The sequence below is a fragment of the Nomascus leucogenys genome, chromosome 3 (genome assembly GCF_006542625.1).
Source record: "Nomascus leucogenys isolate Asia chromosome 3, Asia_NLE_v1, whole genome shotgun sequence".
NCBI classification, from domain to species: domain Eukaryota; kingdom Metazoa; phylum Chordata; class Mammalia; order Primates; family Hylobatidae; genus Nomascus; species Nomascus leucogenys.
The window spans coordinates 16987775-17011079 of NC_044383.1; the positions used below are offsets into that span (position 1 = coordinate 16987775).

The 23305-nt window shown below is 39.5% G+C and overlaps 1 protein-coding gene across 1 annotated transcript; it reads right to left on the bottom strand.

Moving 5' to 3' along the window:
* Nucleotides 1-601: 601 nt before the first annotated feature.
* On the bottom strand, nt 602-23305 carry LOC100581408 (pancreatic triacylglycerol lipase). The gene is made up of 13 exons (XM_003254989.3): nt 23281-23305; nt 23101-23146; nt 21796-21950; nt 20784-20906; nt 18057-18191; nt 15458-15569; nt 14006-14125; nt 13794-13913; nt 13173-13291; nt 9453-9582; nt 8166-8274; nt 7046-7210; nt 602-723 (listed from the first exon to the last, which is right to left on the bottom strand). The coding sequence occupies exons 2-13, from the start codon at nt 23144-23146 to the stop codon at nt 660-662; spliced, it is 1398 nt and encodes a 465-aa protein (XP_003255037.1). The 5' UTR covers nt 23281-23305; the 3' UTR covers nt 602-659.

The window sequence follows — 23305 nt, forward strand, 5'->3', positions numbered from 1 at the left end:
CTTGGGGGACAGGGTCAGAATGTAGAGTTCCAGAAGGAACATAGTGAAAGATGAAGCTAGAGTCCAAGGAGACAAGCAGACCAAGAGGGACCTCACAAGTCTTACTAAAGAATATGGATTCTGTCCTGGGGACCACTGGGAAGATGATTTATTTGTGCTTTAGAAAAATCAAAGAGGCTGCAGAAGTGAGGGATTTGGGGGAGCCCCACACAGACCAGGTAGACCTGTTAGGGAGCATTAGATCTGTCTAGTCCTCATCTCCTTGTGTGTCATTTCCCCTGAGATATCTGATTAGGAGCAGACACAGAACTTAAAGATTATGGAAAAAGTGGCAATTGTGAGTCTTTCCATGTGAGCCCACCAAGAGGGGGTCATTTTGGACATGGAAGACTGCCTTAAGTGACCAGAATGGCATAAGTAATATTAATAATGAACATGATGACAGTACCATGTAAACAACATTCTTAAGGTCAAATATGCAGCAAAATGTAACAGTCATTGGTGGTTCTTTTGACCAACTCCAAATTTTGGATTTTAGTCACTTTATCCAACAGATTCACTTGAAACAATGGAGGTTTTGGACAAAACAAACAGGCATGTCATGCATCACCACTAGATTTTATTAGAAGTCAATTCATTGGTCAAATAGCAGTAGTCTCCTAACACGCTGTGAGGGTGAGCAGAACGTCCTCCCTGACGGTTTCTGGACTACAGAAGTTGAACCTGTGGAGAAAAAACAACACAAAGTTACCGCCTCTTCCTGGCACACAGCTGGAGTGTGACAATGAAGACAACCTCTGCCCCCAACCTCCCAGTCTGAGGGAAGGGCACACCCTGTGCTGGAGACCAGACAATGGCTGAGGGAAGACCTCTTCTACATAAAGGACTGAATTCTTCTTTCCAGTATTATTTTCTGGTTGCGCAATAACCAAGAGAGAAGCTGTCAATAGACACCCCAAAGAAAAAGAAAGACTCATTTGTCATGAGCAGTCACTGAACACTTAGCCCATGTCAACCAATGCAACTAAGGAACAGCAGAGTCACCATCATAAGAAATCAGCCCAGGGTATAAAATCTAATTTCTGGTGTTACATTGGCTTAACCATTATTTTAATTCAATATTTGAATAGAAATGACAAACTTTTCTCATTATGACTGAACAATATGCCTTCTTTTCGTGTGTGCATCAAAGAAAGGAAGGAAGGAATAAAGAAAGAAGAAAGAGAGAGAGAAAGAAAGAAAGAAAGAGAGAGAGAAAGAAAGAAAGAAGAAAGAAAGAAGGAAGAAAGAAAGAGAAAAAAGAAATAGAGAAAGAAAGAAAGACAAAGAAAGAAAAAAAAAGAAAAGGGGGGAGGGAAGGGAAGGCAAGGAAGGAAGGACAGAAGGAAGGAAAAGAAGGGAGGGAGGGAGGGAAGGAAGGAAGGAATAAGGGATGGACAGAGGGAGGGAGGAAGGGAGGAAGGAAGGAAGGAAGGAAGGAAGGAAAGAAAGAAAGAAAGAACAGGCTAAATAATACTTAGGATGCTTTGGAATATTTTTCTTTAATAAAATACCTTACCATACGTAAACTACTAGGCACAGAAAAAAAGTGCTCAGAAAGTGTTTTTTTTTCCCTTCACGCTCACTTCCTCAATGACTGGCAGCCTCACAAATAGGAAATTAAAGGTTAAAACTGTTATCAATCAGGGACACAAGAAATGAAAGGCACCAATATTTATATATGATTAAAAGTGAACTGAATTTGTTTTGTAGTAGTTCGGAATTTTGTAGAGTCAAACTTCCTGCATAGAAATTCAGAAACGGTACCTTAATTTAATTATCCATAAAATAAGGATAAGAAAACTATCTACCTCATAGGATATACATTTTTGTTTTAACAGCTTTACTGAGCTTTAATTTACCTGGAATAAACTGTACATATTTAAACTGATACGTTTTCACACACACGCAACACACATACACCTCTGAAACCCTCACCAACATCAAAGTTATAAACATATCTATCATCCCCCCAATTTTCTTTCTTCTGCTTTGCAATTGCTTCTTCCCATTTCCTCCAATATTCACCCCTCCCAGGCAACCACTGCTCTGCTGTCACTATAGAGTAGTTTGAATTGTCTGGAATTTTACATAAATGGAATCTAAGGTGTATGCACTCTTGTCTAGCTTTTCATTCAGTATAATTATCTCAAGATTCATCCATATTGTTGAGTGTACCATTAGTTCATTCCTTGTTACTGCTGAGTAATATTCCATTGTATGGACAGACCATAGTTTGTTTATCCATTCCTCTGCTGGTAGACATTTGTATTGTTTCTAGTTCTTGGCTGTTACAATAAAAGCTGCTATAGGCCGGGCACGGTGGCCCACACATGTAATCCCAGCACGTTGGGAGGCCAAGGCAGGTGGATCACCTGTGGTCAGGGGTTCGAGACCAGCCTAGCCAACATGACAAAAACCAGTCTCAACTAAAAATACAAAAATTAGCTGGGCATGGTGGCGCATGCCTGTAATCCCAGCTACTGGGGAGGCCAAGGCAGAAGAATCACTTGAACCCAGGAGATGGAGGTTGCAGTGAGCCAAGATCATGCCACTGCACTCCAGCCTGGGTGACAGAGCAAGACTCTGCCTCAAAAAAAAATTGCTGTAACTATTCATGTACAAATCTTTTGTGTAATCATATGTGTTCTTGCCTCAGGGGTAAATATCAAAAACCGAAATCGCTGACTCAGCGAAATGTATGTTTGGCTTTTTAAGAAACTGTTAAACTGCTTTCCAAAGCAGTTGTATCGTTTTTATATTCCCATCAGCACTGTATGATAGTCCTTCACAAGAGTTGGTATTACCGATCTTAATATTGGCCATTTAAATAGGTGGTATCTCATTCTGTTCTTAATTTGCATTTTTCTAACGATTAACAGTGTATCATTTTCTGTTCTTTCACGTTGAGAAATCTATTTGTGTTTTTATATTTAAAGTGCATTTCAGGCTGGGCACAGTGGCTCATGCCTGTAATCTCAGCACTTTGGAAGGTCGAGGTGGGTGAATCACTTGAGGTCAGTTTGAGACTAGCCTGACCAACATGGTGAAATCCCGCCTATATTAAAAATAAAAAAATTATCTGGGAGTGGTGCTGCTGCCTGTAATCCCAGCTACACAGGAGGCTGAGGCAGGAGAATCACTTGAACCCAGTGGGCAGAGGTTGCAGTGAACCGAGATCGTGCCACTGCACTCCAGCCTGGGTGACAGGGCAAGACTCTACCTCAAAAAAAATTAAAAAGTGCATTTTATATAGCCAGAATATAATTGAATATTGAGTTTTTAAAAATACAGTGGGGTAAGTTTTGTCTTCTAATTGTGGTATTCAGATCATTTTTACTTTTTTTTTTTTTTTTTTTTTTTTTGAGACGGAGTGGAGTCTTGCTCTGTCGCCCAGGCTGGAGTGCAGTGGCATGATCTCGGCTCACTGCAAGCTCCACCTCCTGGGTCCATTGCCATTCTCCTGCCTCAGCCTCCCGAGTAGCTGAGAATACAGGCACCTGCCACCACGCAGGCATAGTGTATTTAGTAGAGGCGGGGTTTCACCGTGTTAGCCAGGATGGTCTCGATCTCCTGACCTCGTGATCCACCCGCCTCGGCCTCCCAAAGTGCTGGGATTACAGGTGTGAGCCACCGCACCCGGCCCCTTTTAGCTCTTTTTATACTCTATTTTGGATTATATTTTATTCCATTTTATCTCCTTGTTTGGTTTACTTGCTGTCATCCTTTGTTTCATTATTTTAGTGGTTGTTTCATTATTTTAGAGTTTATAGTGCATATTTTTAACTTATCACATCATACCTTCAAGAGAAAGTATACCAATTCATAAATGGTATAAGAACCTTCCAATAGTATATTTTCAGTTCTCCCTTCCTGCCTTTTATGTCATTGTTATATTTTACTTATACATATGTTATATACTCCCAAAAATACTGTCATTATTTTTTAAATAGTCAATTTATTCAAAGAGAATTTAGTAATAAGAATTAAAAATATTACGTATTTATCATGTATTTCCTATTTCCTGTGTTCTTAATTTCTTTTAGTGAATTCTTTTCTACCTGGTATCATTTTCCTCTGCCTGAAGGCCTTCCTTTGACATTTCTTTTAGTGTTAACCTGCTGTTGAGGAATTATTTCAGTTTTAAAAGTCTTTATTTCATCTTTGTCTTTGAAAGATATTTATGGGTATAAATTCCGGGTTAACAGTTTTTCCTTTGCATACTCTAAGATGTCATATCACTGTCTTCTGGCTTGCATTGTTCCTGATTAGAAATTTGCTGTAATTTTTTTTCTTTACTCTTCTAATGTGTCGCTTTTCTCTGACTGCTTTCAATATTTTGTCTTTATAATTGGGTTTCAACATTTTTTTATTTGCGTAAATTTAAGGGAACAAGTGAAGTTTTGTTAGATGGATATATTGTATAGCGGTAAAATCTAGGTTTTTAGTGTAATCACCTGAATAATGTACATTCTACCTGGCTGGAGCATTTTGATTTTTATGTGTATTGGTGCTGTGCTGTTTTCTTCATGTTTCTTGTGATTTTCTTTGATCTGTTGGTTTATAGTTTTCACCATGTTTGAAAATTTTCAAGGTATTATTTCTTCACATATATTTTTCTGTCCCTTCTTTGTTAGGGTCTTCAAAGACCTAACAAAGGGTCTTATTTCAAATAAATAAGCCTTATTTTTATTGTCCCATGGATCACTGATGTTCTTTTAAAGTTATTTTTAAGATTTTTTTTTTCTCTGTGTATTTCATTTCAGAAAGTTTCTATTATGTATTCAAGGTCATTAACCTTGTCTTCTATAATGTCTAATCTACTGTTAATTACATTCTGTGCATTTTTTATTTGTGACATTGTATTTTTCATCTCTAGAAACTCAATGTGGATCTTTTTCTATATAGGTTGAGCATCCTAAATCCAAAAATAAAAAAATCCATTCCTGAGTGAAGTAACTCAGGAATGGAAAACCAAACATCATATGTTCTCACTGTTATGTGGGAGCTAAGCTATGATGATGCAAAGGCATAAGAATGATACAAAGGACTTTGGGGACTTGGGGAGAAGAGTGGAGGGGGAGAGGGATAAAAGACAAGATATATGGTGCAGTGTGTACTGCTCAGGTGATGGGTGCACCAGGATCTCACAAATCATCACTAAAGAACTTACTCATGTAACCAAATACCACCTGTACCCCAATAACTTATGGAAAAATAAAATATATTAAAAATAAATAAAAAATCCAAAATGCTCTGAAATTTGAAACTTTTGATTGCCAACATGATGCTCAAAGGAAATGCTTATTGGAACATTTCAGATTGTGGATTTTTTTTTAAATTTTTGATGCTCAACTGGTACATATAATGGAACTATTCCTAAAGTCTAAAGAAATTCAAAGTCTGAATCACTTCTGATCTCAAGCATTTTGGATGAGAAACACTTAACCTGTATATGCCATGCCTTTACTGACCTTTTAAGCAAATGGATACAGGCTTAAGAACTGTTTTAATTTTCTCCTCTGCTAATGTAACATCTGTGTCAGTTTTGGTTTGGTATCGATTGATTATTCTCCTCATTATAGGCTGTATTTTTCTGCTTCTTTATATACCTGGGAATCTTTGAGTCAAAGTCAGATACTGCGGATTTTAGAGTTTTAGATACTTGATAATTCTGGATCTTTATAAATATTCTTGACCTTTTTGTTCTGCAATGCAGTTAAGTTATTTGGAAACAGTTTCTTTACACATCTTGGTCAATATAGGTAAATTATTTTCCACTATAAAGCAAGACCTTCTAAAATACTCTACCCTGTGTCCTTTGAATTATAAACTTTTCCTGACTGCTTGGTGGAAACAAGCACCATTCCCATTCCTGCAAGAGTAGGGGAACTATTTTCTCTAATCCATCAAATGGATATTTCAATGACCTCCAGCTGGTTTGTTCTCATACATGGGCCAATCAGTACCTTGATGAATATTCAGGGGGACTTTTCACAATCTCCGGGATTGTCCCTCGGCAACTCTCTCCTTTCTGGTATGCTGTCCTATGAAATCTACTTCCCTGGATCTTCTGATTCTTAGCTCTGATTCTTTAACTTAAGGAGTCCACTGGACTCTGTCTGGGTTTCTCCTCCCTGTGATACATCCTGGAAATCTCTCGGAGCAGGAAGCTGGGGCAATTGCAAGGCTCCATCTTGTCCATTTTTGTCTCTCGGGGATCACTATCCCTTATTCCTTGATGTTCAGTGCCTAGAAAAACTGTTTTTTCATATACTTTGTTTGAATTTTTTGGTTATTTCAGCCAGGCCAGTAAATCTGGGCTCTGTTACTCCATCTTTGCCAGAAGCAACGTCCCCTCATTTGGTTTTTATGAGGATGGAAGGATAGAATGACAGGAGCACAGTGCTTGCCCCAGAATTTGGCCTAATACTCAGAAATACTTGGTCTAGTATTGGTATTGTTATGATTATCATCAGATCACCTTTCCTGGTAGTTCACCATGGTAGCTCACCATCCTTTGGCTCCCACACACTCCAGTCCTGGTTGAAACCAAGGATTATCTCCTGGGCCTTCATCTTCACTAAGAAGACCAGTGATTTGGAAAAGCCTATTTATATTCCTTGATACGTTCACTGTGTTCCTAGCAACTTAAACAGCAATTAGGTGAGCCCGGGAAGTTGGGAAGATGCACACAAGAAGCACTCACATAGCACAAAGCACAGCTGCCAAAGGAAACATTCCTCTCATCTTAGAATCATGAAGCCGGTTTCTCATTCTAACATTTAATTTGTATCAGCTAACACATATTTATGATGAATTGATCAAAGCTGTTTCCTAAAGTTCTACCCTTTTTCCTAAAGAAACAGAAGGCATTAGGAAGGAACTGTAACTAGGATGTAGGCGATCCCCTGTAGGAGGTTTCACTTAAATTAGACTTTTAGTGGGAAAAGAACTATAAACACAGACTCGATATTTCACATATCCTGGGATTTTCATTACTTACTGTTTTCCAGCACTTGTCTCCACTATAATCTTGGATGCTCCCACTCTAGGTAAAGTTGGGTTGATCACATTGTTATACCAAACAAATTTAACCTTCTCCAAGTCCCCAACCTCCACATCTGAGTCAAATTCATTGGAATGAGTACTATCTGGTTTGAGAGTGCCCCTAAGGATTTAAGAAGTTAACAAAAACATACATGAGCATACATATAAATATACACATATATATTTGTGTGTATGTAAGTGTAAGTGTATGTAAGTGTGTGTATGTAAGTGTTTAGAAACATAAATACATTTATGTTTCTAAGACCAGCTTACAATGCATTTCTGGCTAAGGTGATTGGCAGTATATTTGTCATTCTAACATATTAAACAAATTCAGACACGCATGCTAACTCAGTGGTAGTCCATTTGCCATGAATATCTCATATTAGTCACCTTTACTTTAATAAAACTTCAAACATGTATTAGTCACAATTCCCCCACAATTTAATAAATGATGAGAGTATTCCATCATCTTTTCACATATGTTTTGTGGGAAGACTAATTAATTACTGATCATAAATCAGATGCCAGTTATCAAAGCAAACATGAATGGTTTTATCAGGAAATAGCATGAAAATATTTAGAAACCGAATTCTGAATAGTATTAAGGTGTAAGGATGACATAATTTCTTCCTTTTTCCTTATACATGTCAGTACTCTACTGCTATATAGTAATGAATAGACAAATTCTTATGTTGATGACATACATTATACATGTGCAGTATTCCAACATTAAGAAGCATTGGCTGGCCACCGTGGCTCATGCCTGTAATCCCAGCGCTTTGGGAGGCCTAGGTGGGCAGGTCACCTGAGGTCAGGAGTTTGAGACCAGCCTGGCCAACATGGTGAAACCCCGTCTCTATTAAAAACACAAAAATTAGCCAGGCATGGTGGTGGGCACCTGTAATCCCAGCTACTCAGGAGGCTAAGGCAGGAGAATTGCTTAAACCCTAGAGGCAGAGGTTGTAGTGAGCCAAGATTGCACCAGTATACTCCAGCCTGGGCGACAGAGCGAGACTCCAACTCAAAAAAAAAAAAAAAAAAAAAACCACGTAGAGCAATATTATTTTACTCACTTGAAAATTTCATACTGCTTAGAGTTTCCTTTATTTCCAAACAAAGAAACTAGTATGTGTCCTGTAACCTTTTTTCCAGACAGTGTGACAGATACCTTATACCTCCAACCTGCAAGGGAGAAAAATTGCAGAATGTCAGTTTGGAGATAAAAGACACTAAAAACAAGTTAATTTGGATCCCACTACTGCCGAGTTTTGAATAATTTATTTATAATTGTGTGTGTGTATGTGTGTGTGTATGTGTGTATATGTGTGTGTGTGTGTGTGTGTACGTGTGTGGGTGCGTGTGTAATTTGCTAATGAAATAGTCATAGATATTCCTTTATATGTGTTTAGGGGATAGGCATTAGGTAGTAGGGGCTTTGCAGATTTTTTTCAAAGTTAAGACAGATTTCTTTTTCAAGTCAAGGGACTAAGGAATACATTTAGTTTTCAATTTCCAACCTGACAACTTATCCTTGAAAGTTATAAGAACTTTATGTTAAAAGGTAGTTGTAAAATTGTGAACTGTGACATTTTTTCAGTTTATTTTCATAGATCACCAAATTTTAGAGTACTGCTATCTTTTTGTCTAAATATCTACATTTACTTTCAAAATTCTATAATTCAACTTTTCATTGCCTTTGGGAATATATTAATTTATGAAAACCAAAAGAACGTTTTCTTGGTGCTAGCCAATAGTTTGCCATTTAGAGATAGCCTGAGCAAATTGGGGAAGAGATAAAATTTGTCTTTAGTATTTAAAAAAATTGGTAACCCCACTGACTCTCATCCAAATAGTTTTCTTCCTCTATTATTCAGTAAAGAAAACCAGAACCTGTTCCCATTCCTACCACTCCTCCATCCTCTAATTCCCACCACCCATGGAGCCTACAATCCTAAACGTCTCTTAAATCTGTCAATGTCTTTCCATTCTCACAAGCTCTGCCATTCTGCCGTCTCTCTCTCCTAGATTACTTTTCTGCTTTTACAAAAATCTCAGAATTTTGTTCAGTGAAACTTTTGACTGAATATAAAGAGGCTGGAGCAGAGAAAACCTTCTGAATTCAGCACCAGAATCAAATGTGAAGAAATTCATTTTTGCAGCATTAAGAGTCCAGGACCCAAACTCTGTTCTGCCCCCCTAATTAGCTATTATCACCTTGAACATAGCATTGAGCATTTTTCCACATTGCAGAGGGGATGTTTAAAGCTTTTCTATAGAAGAGCAAGTATGCACATTTTCAGTGGACATAATAATAAAATATGTAGCAATAAGAATATAAGATACAGAAAATAGAAACTTACGTGCAAAATTACTGGCATCACCAGTGTCTAGATAAAATTTCTGGCCCACATCATTTGTTTTCCCAGGATATCTATCAGCATAGTGACCCATCTGTGGGCAGCCTTCACTTGGACAGGGGAAGCACTTGTTCTAGTGAAAACAAACAAATGGTGAATGAAGATGCCCTGTCTTTTAATTGTGTACCATATTTCCTACATGTTGTTGCTATTCAAATATTCTAAAGCCACTTCTGTTCTAATGGTAAGTGGGGACTTTAATAGTGTCTCAGCAGCAAAGATTAACAATGCATTTCATTATTCACAACAGTAAGTCACCAACTTCACTGTTAAACAACACAATACTATAAAAATCATACGGCCGGGTGCAGTGGCTCACGCTTGTAATCCCAGCACTTTGGGAGGCCGAGGCGGGTGGATCATGAGGTCAGGAGATCGAGACCACAGTGAAACCCCGTCTCTACTAAAAATACAAAAAAATTAGCCAGGCGTGGTGGCAGGCGCCTGTAGTCCCAGTTACTCAGAGAGGCTGAGGCAGGAGAATTGCGTGAACCCGGGAGGTGGAGCTTGCAGTGAGCCGAGATCGCACCACTGCACTCCAGCCTGGGGGACAGAGCAAGACTCCGTCTCAAAAAAAAAAAAAAAAAAAAAAAAAATCATACAATGGACCAGGTGCAGTGGCTCACGCCTGGACGACAGAGCAAGACTCCAACTCAAAAAAAAAAAAAAAAAAATGCGTAGAGCAATATTATTTTACTCACTTGAAAATTTCATACTGCTTAGAGTTTCCCAGCACTTTGGGAGGCCGAGGTGGGCAGATCACGAGGTCAGGAGATCGAGACCATCCTGGCTAAGACGGTGAAACCCCGTCTCTACTAAAAAAATGCAAAAAAATTAGCCGGGCATGGTGGCGGGTGCCTGTATTCCCAGTTACTTGGGAGGCTGAGGCAGGAGAATGGCGTGAACCCAGGAGGCGGAGCTTGCAGTGAGCTGAGATCACACCACTGCACTCCAGCCTGGGCGACAGAGTGAGACTCCGTCTCAAAAAACAAACAAACAAACAAAAAATCATACAATGAGCTGGGCGCAGTGATCCACAGGCTGAGGTGCGTGGATCACCTGAGGTCAGGAGTTCGAGACCAGCCTGATCAACATGGTGAAACCCCATCCCTACTAAAAATGCAGAAATTAGTTGGGCATGGTGGTGGGCACCTGTAATCCTAGCTACTTTGGAGGTTGAGGCAGGAGAATCGCTTGAACCCAGGAGGCAGAGGTTGCAGTGAGCCAAGGTCACGCTATTGCACTCAAGCCTTGGGCAAGAGAGCAAGACTCCATCTCAAAAAAAAAAAAAATCATACATTGAGAGAATATATGTGTGTGTGTGTGTGTGTATATCTATCTTCTATCTATTTTTTCTCTTTTGCCTAATTTCCTCCCACAACATTCATCTACTTACAGCTAGAATTTATTTTAGAAAGATTGCATAAGTAGAACACAGATTATAATCAGCTTCTGATAAACATAATAGAATTTATTAGGAGAGCAACAGGCTCAAAAGTCAATTCTTTTTTTTGTTTGTTTGTTTGAGACGGAGTCTCGCTCTGTCACCCAGGCTAGAGTGCAGTGGTGCGATCTTGGCTCACTGCAAGCTCTGCCTCCCGGGTTCACGCCATTCTCCTGCCTCAGCCTCCCGAGTAGCTGGGACTACAGGCACCCGCCACCACGCCCAGCTAATTTTTTGTATTTTTAGTAGAGACGGGGTTTCACCGTTTTAGCCAGGATGGTCTCTATCTCCTGACCTCATGATCCACCCGCCTCGGCCTCCCAAAGTGCTGGGACTACAGGCGTGAGCCACTGTGCCTGGCTTTATTCAATTGTTCTAGCTCATGTTTAGCATATCAAGCCCTGAAGGATTCGGATCCCGGAATTTTCTCTATGTGAAGAGAAAATGACCCAGCTAGCCTAAGGCTTACCGTGAGGCTGATACCTGGAGAAGACATATTCGTATAGGAAAATACCCCTTATTTCTGGACCAAGGACTTATGGGAAAAAGAGATACAGAGGGAGGAACCAAGTTGGCAGGACAAGTGTCCCAATTCCCACTATGAGGGGCAGGGCTACTCTACAGTAAAGGCAAGTGGCGGACTCCTGGCTCAATGGACCATATTATGGGCTTATCACAGTCCCAGGGTTGGCATTCAACAAAAGCCAGGTGTTGCCTAAGCCAGCCAGGAAGAAATGGCCAAAGCTCTCTGAGGGCATTGCTAGAGCCAGAAGAATAGACAAGCCCAAGAGGTCATCTCTAAATACAGCAGTGTGCCCATCAATAAAACAGGCAAGGCTATTACCCAGAGTCGAAAGGAGCCCAAAGACTTTGCACCCATGGACTCCCAATTCATTTCCTCTGCTGAACACACATCGACCACCACCACCAGATCACCTGGCCCCAGCACTCACTTGGAGAGAAGCTTAGAAGGGAGTGCAAAGGTGAAGAAATCTGCAAGACTGAGACATTTTTTTCTTATACAACTGCTGAGTATCACTTAAAAGAACTGTTTATATTGTTGAATTAGACTAAGTTTTAACTGGATGAAACTTGAGGCTTTCGTGTTTGCTTCTTTAATTTTTCCCCCATTACTTATTGTTGGGTATTGGGGAAGAAAATAAAAATAAAATTAAAATAAATAAAGAGGAGGGATCTTCTGTCTCATTGCCTATGGAAGCTGTAGTGTGAATAATATATGTACTCCTTCTCCCATAATAGCTAACATTAATTGAATGCTATTATATTTTTTGCTCTGGGCTAAGCATTTAACATATGTATTCTCATTAAGACCTCTCACCAAATATGTTGAGTTTACCATCAGTATTTACATATATACATGAAGAAACTTCTTGGAGAACTGTTTTGCCCAAAGATATTCAGCTATTTAGTGGTGAAACCAAGATTTGCATCCTCTCTCTTAATCACTAAGGTATATATCCTGGGTAATTATGACTTCAGCTGGCACATTTGTTACTGGAAATTTTCTTATTAAATCCATAGGTTTTAAATTTTGATTTCAAAAATTTATGGTGCAAAGAAAAGTCAATTTTATAAAAAAAAAACCCAGACAATAGATACGTCATATTTGAGATCACATATAAAGAATTCAACCAAGAGGAAGCCACTACAGCACACATTGACCTATGTAACAAACCTGCACGTTCTGCACAAGTATCCTAGAACTTAAAGTAAAATTAAATAAATAATTCAACCAAGACATCAAGCGAATACCAAATAAGATGAAAACTCAAAAAAAAAATCTTGACCATTATGAAATTGCACAGAAACGTCCACATGTCTATAATTATATATTAATAGTTAGAAAGGTCAGCATTTAAGAAAATTTTTCCATGTTCATCAGCATCCTATAGATATTGCTCAGATTTCCATAGACTAATTATTTTTTGTTTGTTTAGGGTTATTTCTAAAACAAGTTTGGACATTTACCCAATGCATACAAAAGTAATACAAATGAAAGTAAACATAGGACATTTCCATGTACAAGCTCATTTCTCTAAAGTGCTCTAATTTATCACTATTTAAATACATATAATTAAAGGCATGTATAAGTTCGAAAGTATAAACATTCATTGAATGATGGCATGTATAGGAAACCACACCAGTCATGAGAAGTGACAGTCACAAAATTCTTTATGCGGAAGGTGGAGTCTACTTACGGCAGTGAAGACGTTGTAAGAGGCACAGGGGAATCCAGCAAAGCCATCAGGGTTGACGATGCTATCAGTGTAATATTTGTAGCTTCTTAAGTGATTACAGGCCGCAAAGTCTCGAGTCCCTTCGAATCAGACACAATTACACATCAAGGACAGATTTTATTTTTCCAAGTTAACGTCATATTCAGAATATAGTTGTTGAATAGATTTCTCTAATTAGTGTGAGCTCATGCAGGCATGCAGGTCACAGAACAAAGTCATTTGTAAAGTATATTTATGATTTGTGATGTAATCAGAAGTTGAGTACTGTTTAAGATTATAATACATAATGCTGTAATTAAATGAAAGGTTTAAAATACTGTAGAAGAAAAAGATTGGTTTAAATAAATAAAAGCTCATTCCCTGAATTAGGTGCTCAGAAGTTGACTGAAAATACGCTTTCTTTCCCAGTCTCCTCATGCCCACTTATCCCGTGAAAACCTACATCTCATGGATACAATTAAAAGTCTTTTGTTATATAAAATGTGAGAGCTGTACAATTCCAAAGAATTTAGCAAGTTTAGCAAAACAAAATACAAGCTTTCCCCCAAGAAGATCTCTCTGTACACATAATAGATATTCTACCTTCCCAGATTCCATCTATGTCCACAATCTGAGAGAGAATGTTCTTTTTACATCCCGGCATTTCCACTCCTCCATTTGGAAAGAAATCTAGGTGGCCCACAACTTGGCTCATTCCAAACCCTGAAGAATCATAAAAATACATGAGGGTTTATGCTAATGTATATAGACTCAGACACTATAACACCCTTTGGGGGACGGGTTGAGGAACTCACCCAAATTGGGGACTATGGGGGCACCGTCCGTGTGAATTACATCCACAAATTGGGCATCGCTGGGGTCCAATCGGACTAATTCAGGTGTGCCCTGAAAGCAAGGTTCTGCTGGGTCCAACCCTAAAGTAAAGAGTATGTTTCACGAGTTACGACAAGTCCTGAGTACAAGTATTAAGAGGAAAATATGAGTTATGCATGGAAAGGGATGAATGAGTTCTTCCCTACCTGACCATTTGCTGAAGAGGAATCTGCTTCTGGCTGTTTGCTTTAAAGTGAATTTTCCCCAAACCAAACAACATGCCTTTCCTCATGGCTGCAAGTCACTGGGAGAGTCTTAGTCACTAGCAGCAGTTACAACAAAAGAGGTAGACTCTGGGACACAATGGACTAAAAATCACTCAGGGTAAAAGAGTCCCCATTAGACTGTGAACTCCCACAAGGGCAAGGACCTTGGCTTCCACAAATGTCACTGAGACCACAGGCGTGCATTGCACAGCACCTGGCCGAGCAGGCTGTGGGAAAGAAACATTTACAGACTATGGAAAAGAAAATCTTATGCAGATCTCCCCTTCAGCAAATGAACGGATAGGCATTCCAGATTATCCCAAGTCCAAATACAGCTGACTTATCCCAAGGGTTAAAAAGAGAATCACCAAGTCAGAGACAAAAAGGTTGAACATAGATGGAAGAGGAAAGTGGTCCTTCCTTGAAATAATCACCTCTCAGATCCAGGATAGTAGCATCTTTCTTATAACCTTACAGAGGTTTTAGAACCTGGGTATCCAATATGTGAGCTCACTGGCTGAATGCAGCCAGCCTCAGGTTTGTAATATACTATTTGTTATCACATTAGCAGCACACAGAACTGGCAGCCCAGGGCACCCTGACCACCTTTTCCCTGACAACTCTGGGGTTATATTTGAGGTTTAAGCACATTAGCAATTGCTAATGAAACAGAATATAATTAGTTATACAAATTTCAGCTCCTTGGGTTTAATTATATTCATCCTACTATTTATGAAATTTATTCTATTCATGAAACTTGTCCTTTGTGAATGTCGGTCAATAGGGAAATAGACATGAATAAAATCTCTAGATGTCCTTAATTCACATTTTAGTCACGTGCAATATAAATATGTTAAACGAGTGCTGTAGACCAAAGATTGGTATCAATGAAGACTTTACAAAGCCTCAGAACATAGCGATTTCTGATCATGGGGTCCAATTCAGAAAATGTGAAAAGGTAAAACATAGGGTTGCACCAAATTTCCATCTTGTATTTCCTCTTAGACCACATACAGGCTGCATTTAGTCTAAGTTTGTAGCTTTCTTTCTTTTTTTTTTTTAAGGCGATAGGAGTCTCGCTATGTTGCCCAGATTGGCCTCAAACTGCTGGGCTCAAGAGATCATCTTGCCTCAACCCCCCTGGCATCTTTCACTGTTTTCACCAACCTGTGATGCGTCCTATGGTCCCATTGGTTCTCCTTCCAGCCTCCCCAGCAGCGTGGGCACCCAGGCTGTGGCCAATGACGTGCACGTTGGAAGGTGAGTAATCGAACGCCGACTGTTGGAAAGAAAACCTTTTCAGAATGTTTTCAAGTACAGCCATGAGTTGCTTAACAACAGGGATACGTTACAAGAAATGCGTCATCAAGCGATTTCATTGTTGTGGGAACATCATAAAGTGTATTTACATAAACCTAGATGGCATAGTCTACTACCTACCTAGGCTGTGTGGTACAGCCTGTTGCTCCTAGGCTACAAATCTGTACAGCATGTTACTGTTCTGTGTACTCTAGGCTACTGGAACACAATGTAACTGGTTGTGTATCCAAATATATCTAAACCTAGAAACATACAGCAAAAATACGGTATAAATGATTTTAGGCTGGCCTTGGTGGCTCACGCCTATAATCCCAGCACTTTAGGGGGCCAAGGTGGGCTGACCACCTGAGGTCAGGAGTTCAAGACCAGTCTGGCCAATATGGTGAAACCCCATCTCTACAAAAATAAAAAAATTATCTGGGCGTGATGGTGGGTGCCTATAATCCTGACTACTTGGGAGGCTAAGGTGGGAGAATCACTTGAACCCGGGAGACGGAGGTTGCAGTGAGCCGAGATCACGCCACTGCACTCCAGCCTGGGCCATAGAGCAAGACTCTGTCTAAAAAAAAAAAAAATTCTGAAGTGGTACATCTGTAGAGGGCATTTACCATGAATGGAGCTTGCAGGACTGGAAGTTGCTCTGGGCGAGTCATGGAGTAAATGGTGAGTGAATGTAAAGGCCTAGGACGTTACTGCACACTGCTGAAGACTTTATATACTGTGCATTACTCTACACTCAGTTCATTTAAAATATTTTTCTTTCTTTATGCAATTTTTATTTTATTTTATTTTATTTTTGAGACAGAGTATCACTCTGTTGCCCAGGCTGGAGTGTAGTGGCACGATCTCAGCTCACTGCAAGTTCCGCCCCCTGGGTTCACACCATTCCCCTGCCTCAGCCTCCTGAGTAGCTGGGACTACAGGTGCCCCCCACCACGCCTGGCTAATTTTTTATATTTTTAGTAGAGACGGGGTTTCACTGTGTTAGCCAGGATGGTCTCGATCTCCTGACCTCGTGATCCACCTGCCTCGGCCTCCCAAAGTGCTGGGATTACAGGCGTGAGCCACCGTGCTGGGCCACAATTTTTATTTTTTTAAACTTTTAACTTTTTGTAATAACCTTTAGCTTAAAACACACTGTATCCCTGTATCAAATTATTTTATTTCTTTATATCTTGATTCTATAACCATTTTTATGTTAATTTTTTAAACTTGTCAAAATTTTTTGTTAAAAACTAAGACACAAATACTTGCATTAGCCTAGGCCTATACAAGGTCAGGATCATCAATATCACTGTCTTCCACTTCCACATCTTGTTCCCTGGAAGGTTTTCAGGGGCAATAACATGCATGAAGCTATCATCTCCTGTGATAACATGTCTTCTTCTGGAATACTTCCTGAAGGATCTGCCTGAGGCTGTTTTATTTTTTTTAATAAGTTGAAGGAGTATACTTTAAAATAATGATAAAAACTGTGGTAAATATGTAAACCAGTAATGTCATCATTTATTATCATTATCATGTATTACATACTGTACATAATTATATGTGGTAGACTTTAATATAACTGGGAGTGCAGTAGGTTTGTTTATACCAGCATGACCACAAATCCGTGAGTAATATGTTGTGCTATGGTATCATGATAGCTATAGGTCACAAGGCAATAGGAATTTTTTAGCTCCATTGTCATCTTATGGGACCTCCATCATATCTGAAGTCCATCATTGACCTACACATCCTTCTGTGGTGCATGACTGTATTGCAGAATTCATGAGGGGTGCAGAGGGAGAACCTTCAAAAACCTCAGTGTCAAGAAGATACACTGCCTTTCCAAAGCACTTGACTTCCATGTTTTTTAAAATAGTTATAATGAAAAATGGAAATGGGTTTAACTTTTAATCTGGTGGAAGTAGGGCTGTATTTTGTTGTTTTACTATGGAGAGAGAACCCTTAATGAGCATGAAGAGTTGTTATCCAGAGATGATGAAGCAAGTATTTGGATTAGAAAGTAAAAATAAAAACAATTATTTAAACACATTCAAGCATAACATTTTCTGTGGTTTTTGTTACCAGATGAGGTTAGCTTGTTATCACCGTGCTTCTCTTAAGAAAGCAAAACTAAAATCAAACGAAACTAGATTAATCTTAAGGTTGACATTGGTAATAACTAGTAAAATTAAAACAAATACTCATGGAATTTATTAAAAACAACCTACCAATTGCTTGAATAAGTTAAATTAAAAAAATTAGTTTATTAACATAATGGGTTATTGATGAAACCCAAAGCTAGATTTTTTTTTAATTTTTCTTTGTAACCGAGGGAAACGTCATATCTGAGTAGAGAAATGTCTTTATCTGTGATTAAATCTACAGGCTTTTTTTTTTTTTGGAAAGATAATCTGGAAAACCATGTGTACAGGCTTTTATACAATCCAGGGGTAATTACCTGAAGAACTTCAACAAAATATGCCACTTCTGCTCCCACAATCCTGATGTTCTGCGAGGCTTGTGTGTATCCAGTTCGGGAGCCACCTTTCCAGTCCACACAGATACAGTTCACACTTTCCACCTGGAACAGATTCTGGTGGAAGGGGCACAATAAACAGATAAATAATTCAGGATCTTTATTAATTACTGGTTAACATATTGAAGGACTAGGATAAATTCCCTCCTTGACCGACACGATATCTTTCAACCTCAATGCAATTGACAAAACTTATAGTCTGTTATAGATATATAATCTCTGCTAAAGTTTAACATCATCTCCAAACTGGAATTTGACCGTAGTGGGAACTGGATTCTTGGGATTTCTACTGTAGCAGATACAGAGACATTTAATTCAAGAAAAAAATGTATAAACTGTATAAAATGTGGTACAATGTGTTGTTCATTAGGTCATCCTAAATGCCATAAGACTACGTTGTCCCTTACTAGAATGCACCCAAGGACACTGTTTGCCTTGTCCACTGGTGTAGCCTCAGTGTCCAGAACAGATTCTGGTACACAGTAGATGCTCAGTAAATATTTAATGAATGAATGAATGAATGAAAGACAATGTTAGGACCCCTTATATAAAGGTAATAAGTTTTTCTGCAGTGGAAAGACTAATCAAATTTTTTGGATGAACGTGTTTTATTGTACATCACTAAAGAGTTATTAATATTTCACACAAAAACATTGCCTACCAGATATCTACAGAAAGCCTTGTTTGATGGCATTTAATTATGGCTTCATGGAGGTCAGTTCCGGAAGGAATTCTGTTGTCTGAGTGTGTTTATGTATAGCCTCTTTTTTTTCAAAAAGAATTTGAGAATAGGCCGGGTGCGGTAGTCACGCCTGTAATCCCAGCACTTTGGGAGGCCAAGGCAGGTGGATCATGAGGTCAGGAGATCTAGACCATCCTGGCTAACATGGTGAAATCTCGTCTCTACTAAAAGTACAAAAAATTAGCTGGGCCTGGTGGTGGGCGCTTGTAGTCCCAGCTACTTGGGAGGCTGAGGCAGGAGAGTGGCGTGAACCCGGGAGGCTTGCAGTGAGCCGAGATAGCGCCACTGCACTCCAGCCTGGGTGACAGAGCAACACTCCATCTTAAAAAAAAAAAAAAAAAAAAAAAAAAGAATTTGAGAATAATGGAACAATCTTAGAAATCATCTCCAACTTTTCCATTTTCAAAATGAAAAATCCAAAGCAGGGAAAAGATTTGCTAATCATATTTAGCTAAGGAGAGAGTCAGGACTGGACTGTAGAACCTTTATCCTTCTAGTTTAAACCACTTGTTTCTGCATACCAAAGCAATAGTTCTGTCAAAGCCAAATCAATGCAAAACAAAACAAAGCAAAAACAAACCACAATTGCCTTTGGGATCTTAGAAATAAATTGCATAGCCATATCAAAGGAAGCTATATTCCTTTTGAACTGAGAATCACATTTTTTTCTTCACTGTTGTATAAAAATCTATTACTACTCTCCCTCCAGTAATCATCAGCTTTAAATTATTTTGGAGGACAAGTTGTGGTTTTACTGCTTGTGTTTAAACTTGCGGAGTGTACGGATTCTAGAGTGCTCATCTGTCTTCAGGATCAATGGATAGGCTCTGGAGTTGACTCATTCTGCCCTTGGTTTGAGCCAGAGGCAGACCTGAAACTGTGGGCTTAGGAGGACCTTTGTGTCTTTTTTTTTGAGACGGAATCTCGCTCTGTCGTCCAGGCTGGAGTGCAGTGGCACGATCTTGACTCACTGCAACCTCTGCCTCCCAGGTTCAAGCGATTCTCCTGCCTCAGCCTCCTGAGTAGCTGGGATTACAGGTGCATACCACCATGCCTGGCTAATTTTTTTTATAGTTTTAGTGGAGACGGGGTTTCACCCTGTTAGCCAGGATGGTCTCGAACTCCTGACCTCGTGATCCGCCCGCCTCAGCCTCCCAAAGTGCTCGGATTACAAGTATGAGCCACCACACCCGGCCTGTGTCTTTCTTCTTGACACCCCTGAAGAAAAGACTACTCCCTTTGTGCCACAGCAGGTCAAAGAAATTTGATGAATACATGAATAAATACTTGAATAAATGAATCAACGGTAATGTTCCTCAAGCACTAGCATTACTAGGAAAATTTATTCTATTTGATTTTCTGTCTTTTCATTCTTCTTTATGACAGGGCATATAGCCAAAGGCAAATTAAAGAAAATAGGATCACTGCTGTTGAAACAACAGAAGCCAAAAATGAAAATCTACACGGTTTTCCAAGTTATTGCTACTAGAGGAGGTCAAAGAGTAGCAAGTGAAAATCAAAGGAAAAGAATTGATTCAGGCAAAATGACACCTCTTGGCGCTTCACATAAAATTAAAAACTAATGAAAAAACAGGGGCCTATAACCAGCTAGTGTGCATCAGCATGAGAGCGTCTGTTGCTAAAATGTTGAAACACCTCCATATCAGTTACTAAATAACCACTGCCTGGATCCACCAAGTGCTTGCCAGCCTCACTGCTCTGACCATCCTAAACCCCCTCTTCCCACCACCACCTCTTTGACCTCTCCTAGGAACTCCAGGCTCAGCAGGGGTCTGAAGATCCTCCAAGACCTCCAAGCACTGTCCTCATTGGTCGGGGCCAGTGCCTTACGGCTGTTAATTAGCACTTTGGAAAGGACCTTTCCTTGAGAGATGACCACATCTCACCTTGCATATATTGACCAGCCAGTCTTCTTCTCCCTTGTCTATGAATCCATGAATAATAAAGCGAGTTTTTCTATTTGTTTTGAAATTGGAGCCACTGATGGTTGATGAATTTGCGACAAGTTCCTGTTTAGACAGAAAAGTGTTTCATGTCAGTTTCCTATAGTACCCAATAGAACCATTTGTACATGGAGAGGGGCAGTAAGTAGAAGACTGCTAGGATTCAGGATCCTTCTGAATAATGATTCTCCCATGACAACCACAGTATTCACTATCATCACCATGTTGCCATTTCCCAGTCATCACAACATGTTTGCCATTGTTCAACTTGGGATAACATGTCTGTTATAATCTTGGTGGTAATGATCTTTTCTTCATACAATGGAAGGCTTTGTGTGTGTGTGTGTGTATTTTTATATATCTTTATCTATATAGAGATACATATATATAATGGGTGATTACATAAATATGTAATATTGGGAATGTTTATATACTTTATACATATAAATATAGCCCTATATTTACAATATTTATTAAATGTTATAGAGGAAGGACAAGAATAATATGAAGTTAATGAACATTTTATAAACAATTTACATTAAGTAATACCTAAGCTCAGTGCCCTGAATATCTACAAAGATGCAAATTTCACAGCTGATTTTTTTCTCTTAAGAACTTGAATACTCAGTATCCTTATTACATAAAACAGGTGGAACTTGGTTCTTCTTTTTTTTTTTTTAGACGGAGTCTTGCTCTGTCACCCAGGCTGGAGTGCAGTGGCATGATCTTGGCTCACTGCAAGCTCTGCCTCCTGGGTTCATGCCATTCTCCTGCTTCAGCCTCCTGAGTAGCTGGGACTACAGGCGTCCACCACCACGCCTGGCTAATTGTTTGTATTCTTAGTAGAGATGGGGTTTCACCGTGTTAGCCAGGATGGTCTCGATCTCCTGACCTCGTGATCCACCAGCCTCGGCCTCCCAAAGAACTTGGCTCTAAACACAGTGATAGTTCTTACTTGAAAGTTGTTTGGGTTCTCGTTAGTATATAGGAGGAAGCGGGTGTTGACATCTTTTGGATCCCAGGGCAATATATGGAGGGGTCTTTCCACAATTCCTGACCATGGGGAGTCATCACTGAAGCAGCCGAGTCTTTCGTAGCAAACTTCTTTTCCTGCAATCCCCCAGAAGGATATTAGTTTTACAAGCATGCTCTTTTTAATGATCTGTCTGCCAATATATGAGTTAAATTACACTGTGTGGTAGACTTTCCTCCTCTGCTACTCTCAACACCCTCCTAGCCACACACTCACAAAACAGCTTCAAAAGACAACACAACTATTCGAGACAGGCTGTTGTTCCTCAATTCTACCACATGGATCACTTCACTCCCCTTGTGTCTCTGCCCAGTCCCAACGTGGGACTCCTTTTAGCCTCTAAACTCAGATATCTTCCTTGGGCTATAGGTGCTCAAGAAAGGGACAGCACTGTGTCCCTAAGCCTTAACTTCTTGTAGCCACTGTTTAGCTGTGGACTTTGAAAGGAGAGCTTAAATTTTATGGAAAAGCCAAAACCGTATATCCCCATCCTTGCTGTACTGCAGGTCATCTTCATTCCTGTGATGAAGAGGCTATTCACAAACAACTAAACAAAAAATCCATGGTTTAACACAACTCTAGGCTTGAATGTCACTCCATAAAAAAAATAACCCAAAGAAGGTTCTCTTTTCTAAGGAGGATAAATCTAGATTAATGGTAGGAGTAAGAGTAGTAGCTGTTGTGGGGGCTGCTTTTCTCAAAATCTTACCATGTGCCAGGTGCTGGGCTGGGTGGTTTGCTAATCTGACCTAATTCTCACAATAATCCTAGGAGATGGGGAATCCGACTCTCCCCATTTTGCAGACAAAGATTCTGAAGCACAGAAGAGTTAAGAATTTTGCTCAGGGTAATACAGTTGTAGGTGGTGGTAGAGCCAAGGTTCAAACTCTTAACTTGACTTAATGTCAGGGTTGCTAGATTTAGCAAATCAAAATACAAGTAAATTTGAATTTCAGATAAATGATAATGTTTTAGTATAAATTTGTCACATATTTGTTGTTTGTGGGAAATATTTGTTGTTTATCTGAAATTCAAATTTAATTGGGCATCTTAGATGTTTTCTGACAACCCTACTCCACGTCCCTGTGCTCTTATGCATCTCCTGTGCTTTACTCCTTGAAGTAAAGCTTCATGTAATTACTGCGGCCTGAATTCAGCTGCCCTAGCCCTCTTGACCGTGTTGAAAGGTGAATCTCTCCCAGCTCAACATTTATATTTTTTTCTTACCTGCTACTGCTCCCAGCAGCAGTGAAAGAGTCCAAAGTGGCAGCATCTACACGAAATTAAAAACATGATTGAGTCTGGCTAAGTTTTTAAAAGATCGGCAAGTTTTAGTTCATTTAGACCTGTCGGAGAAAATGGATAAATTCTGATCAATTAGGCCTGGAAAACATGTTCCCGACTCACCGTGGCAGTTCCGTCAGGTTCCACA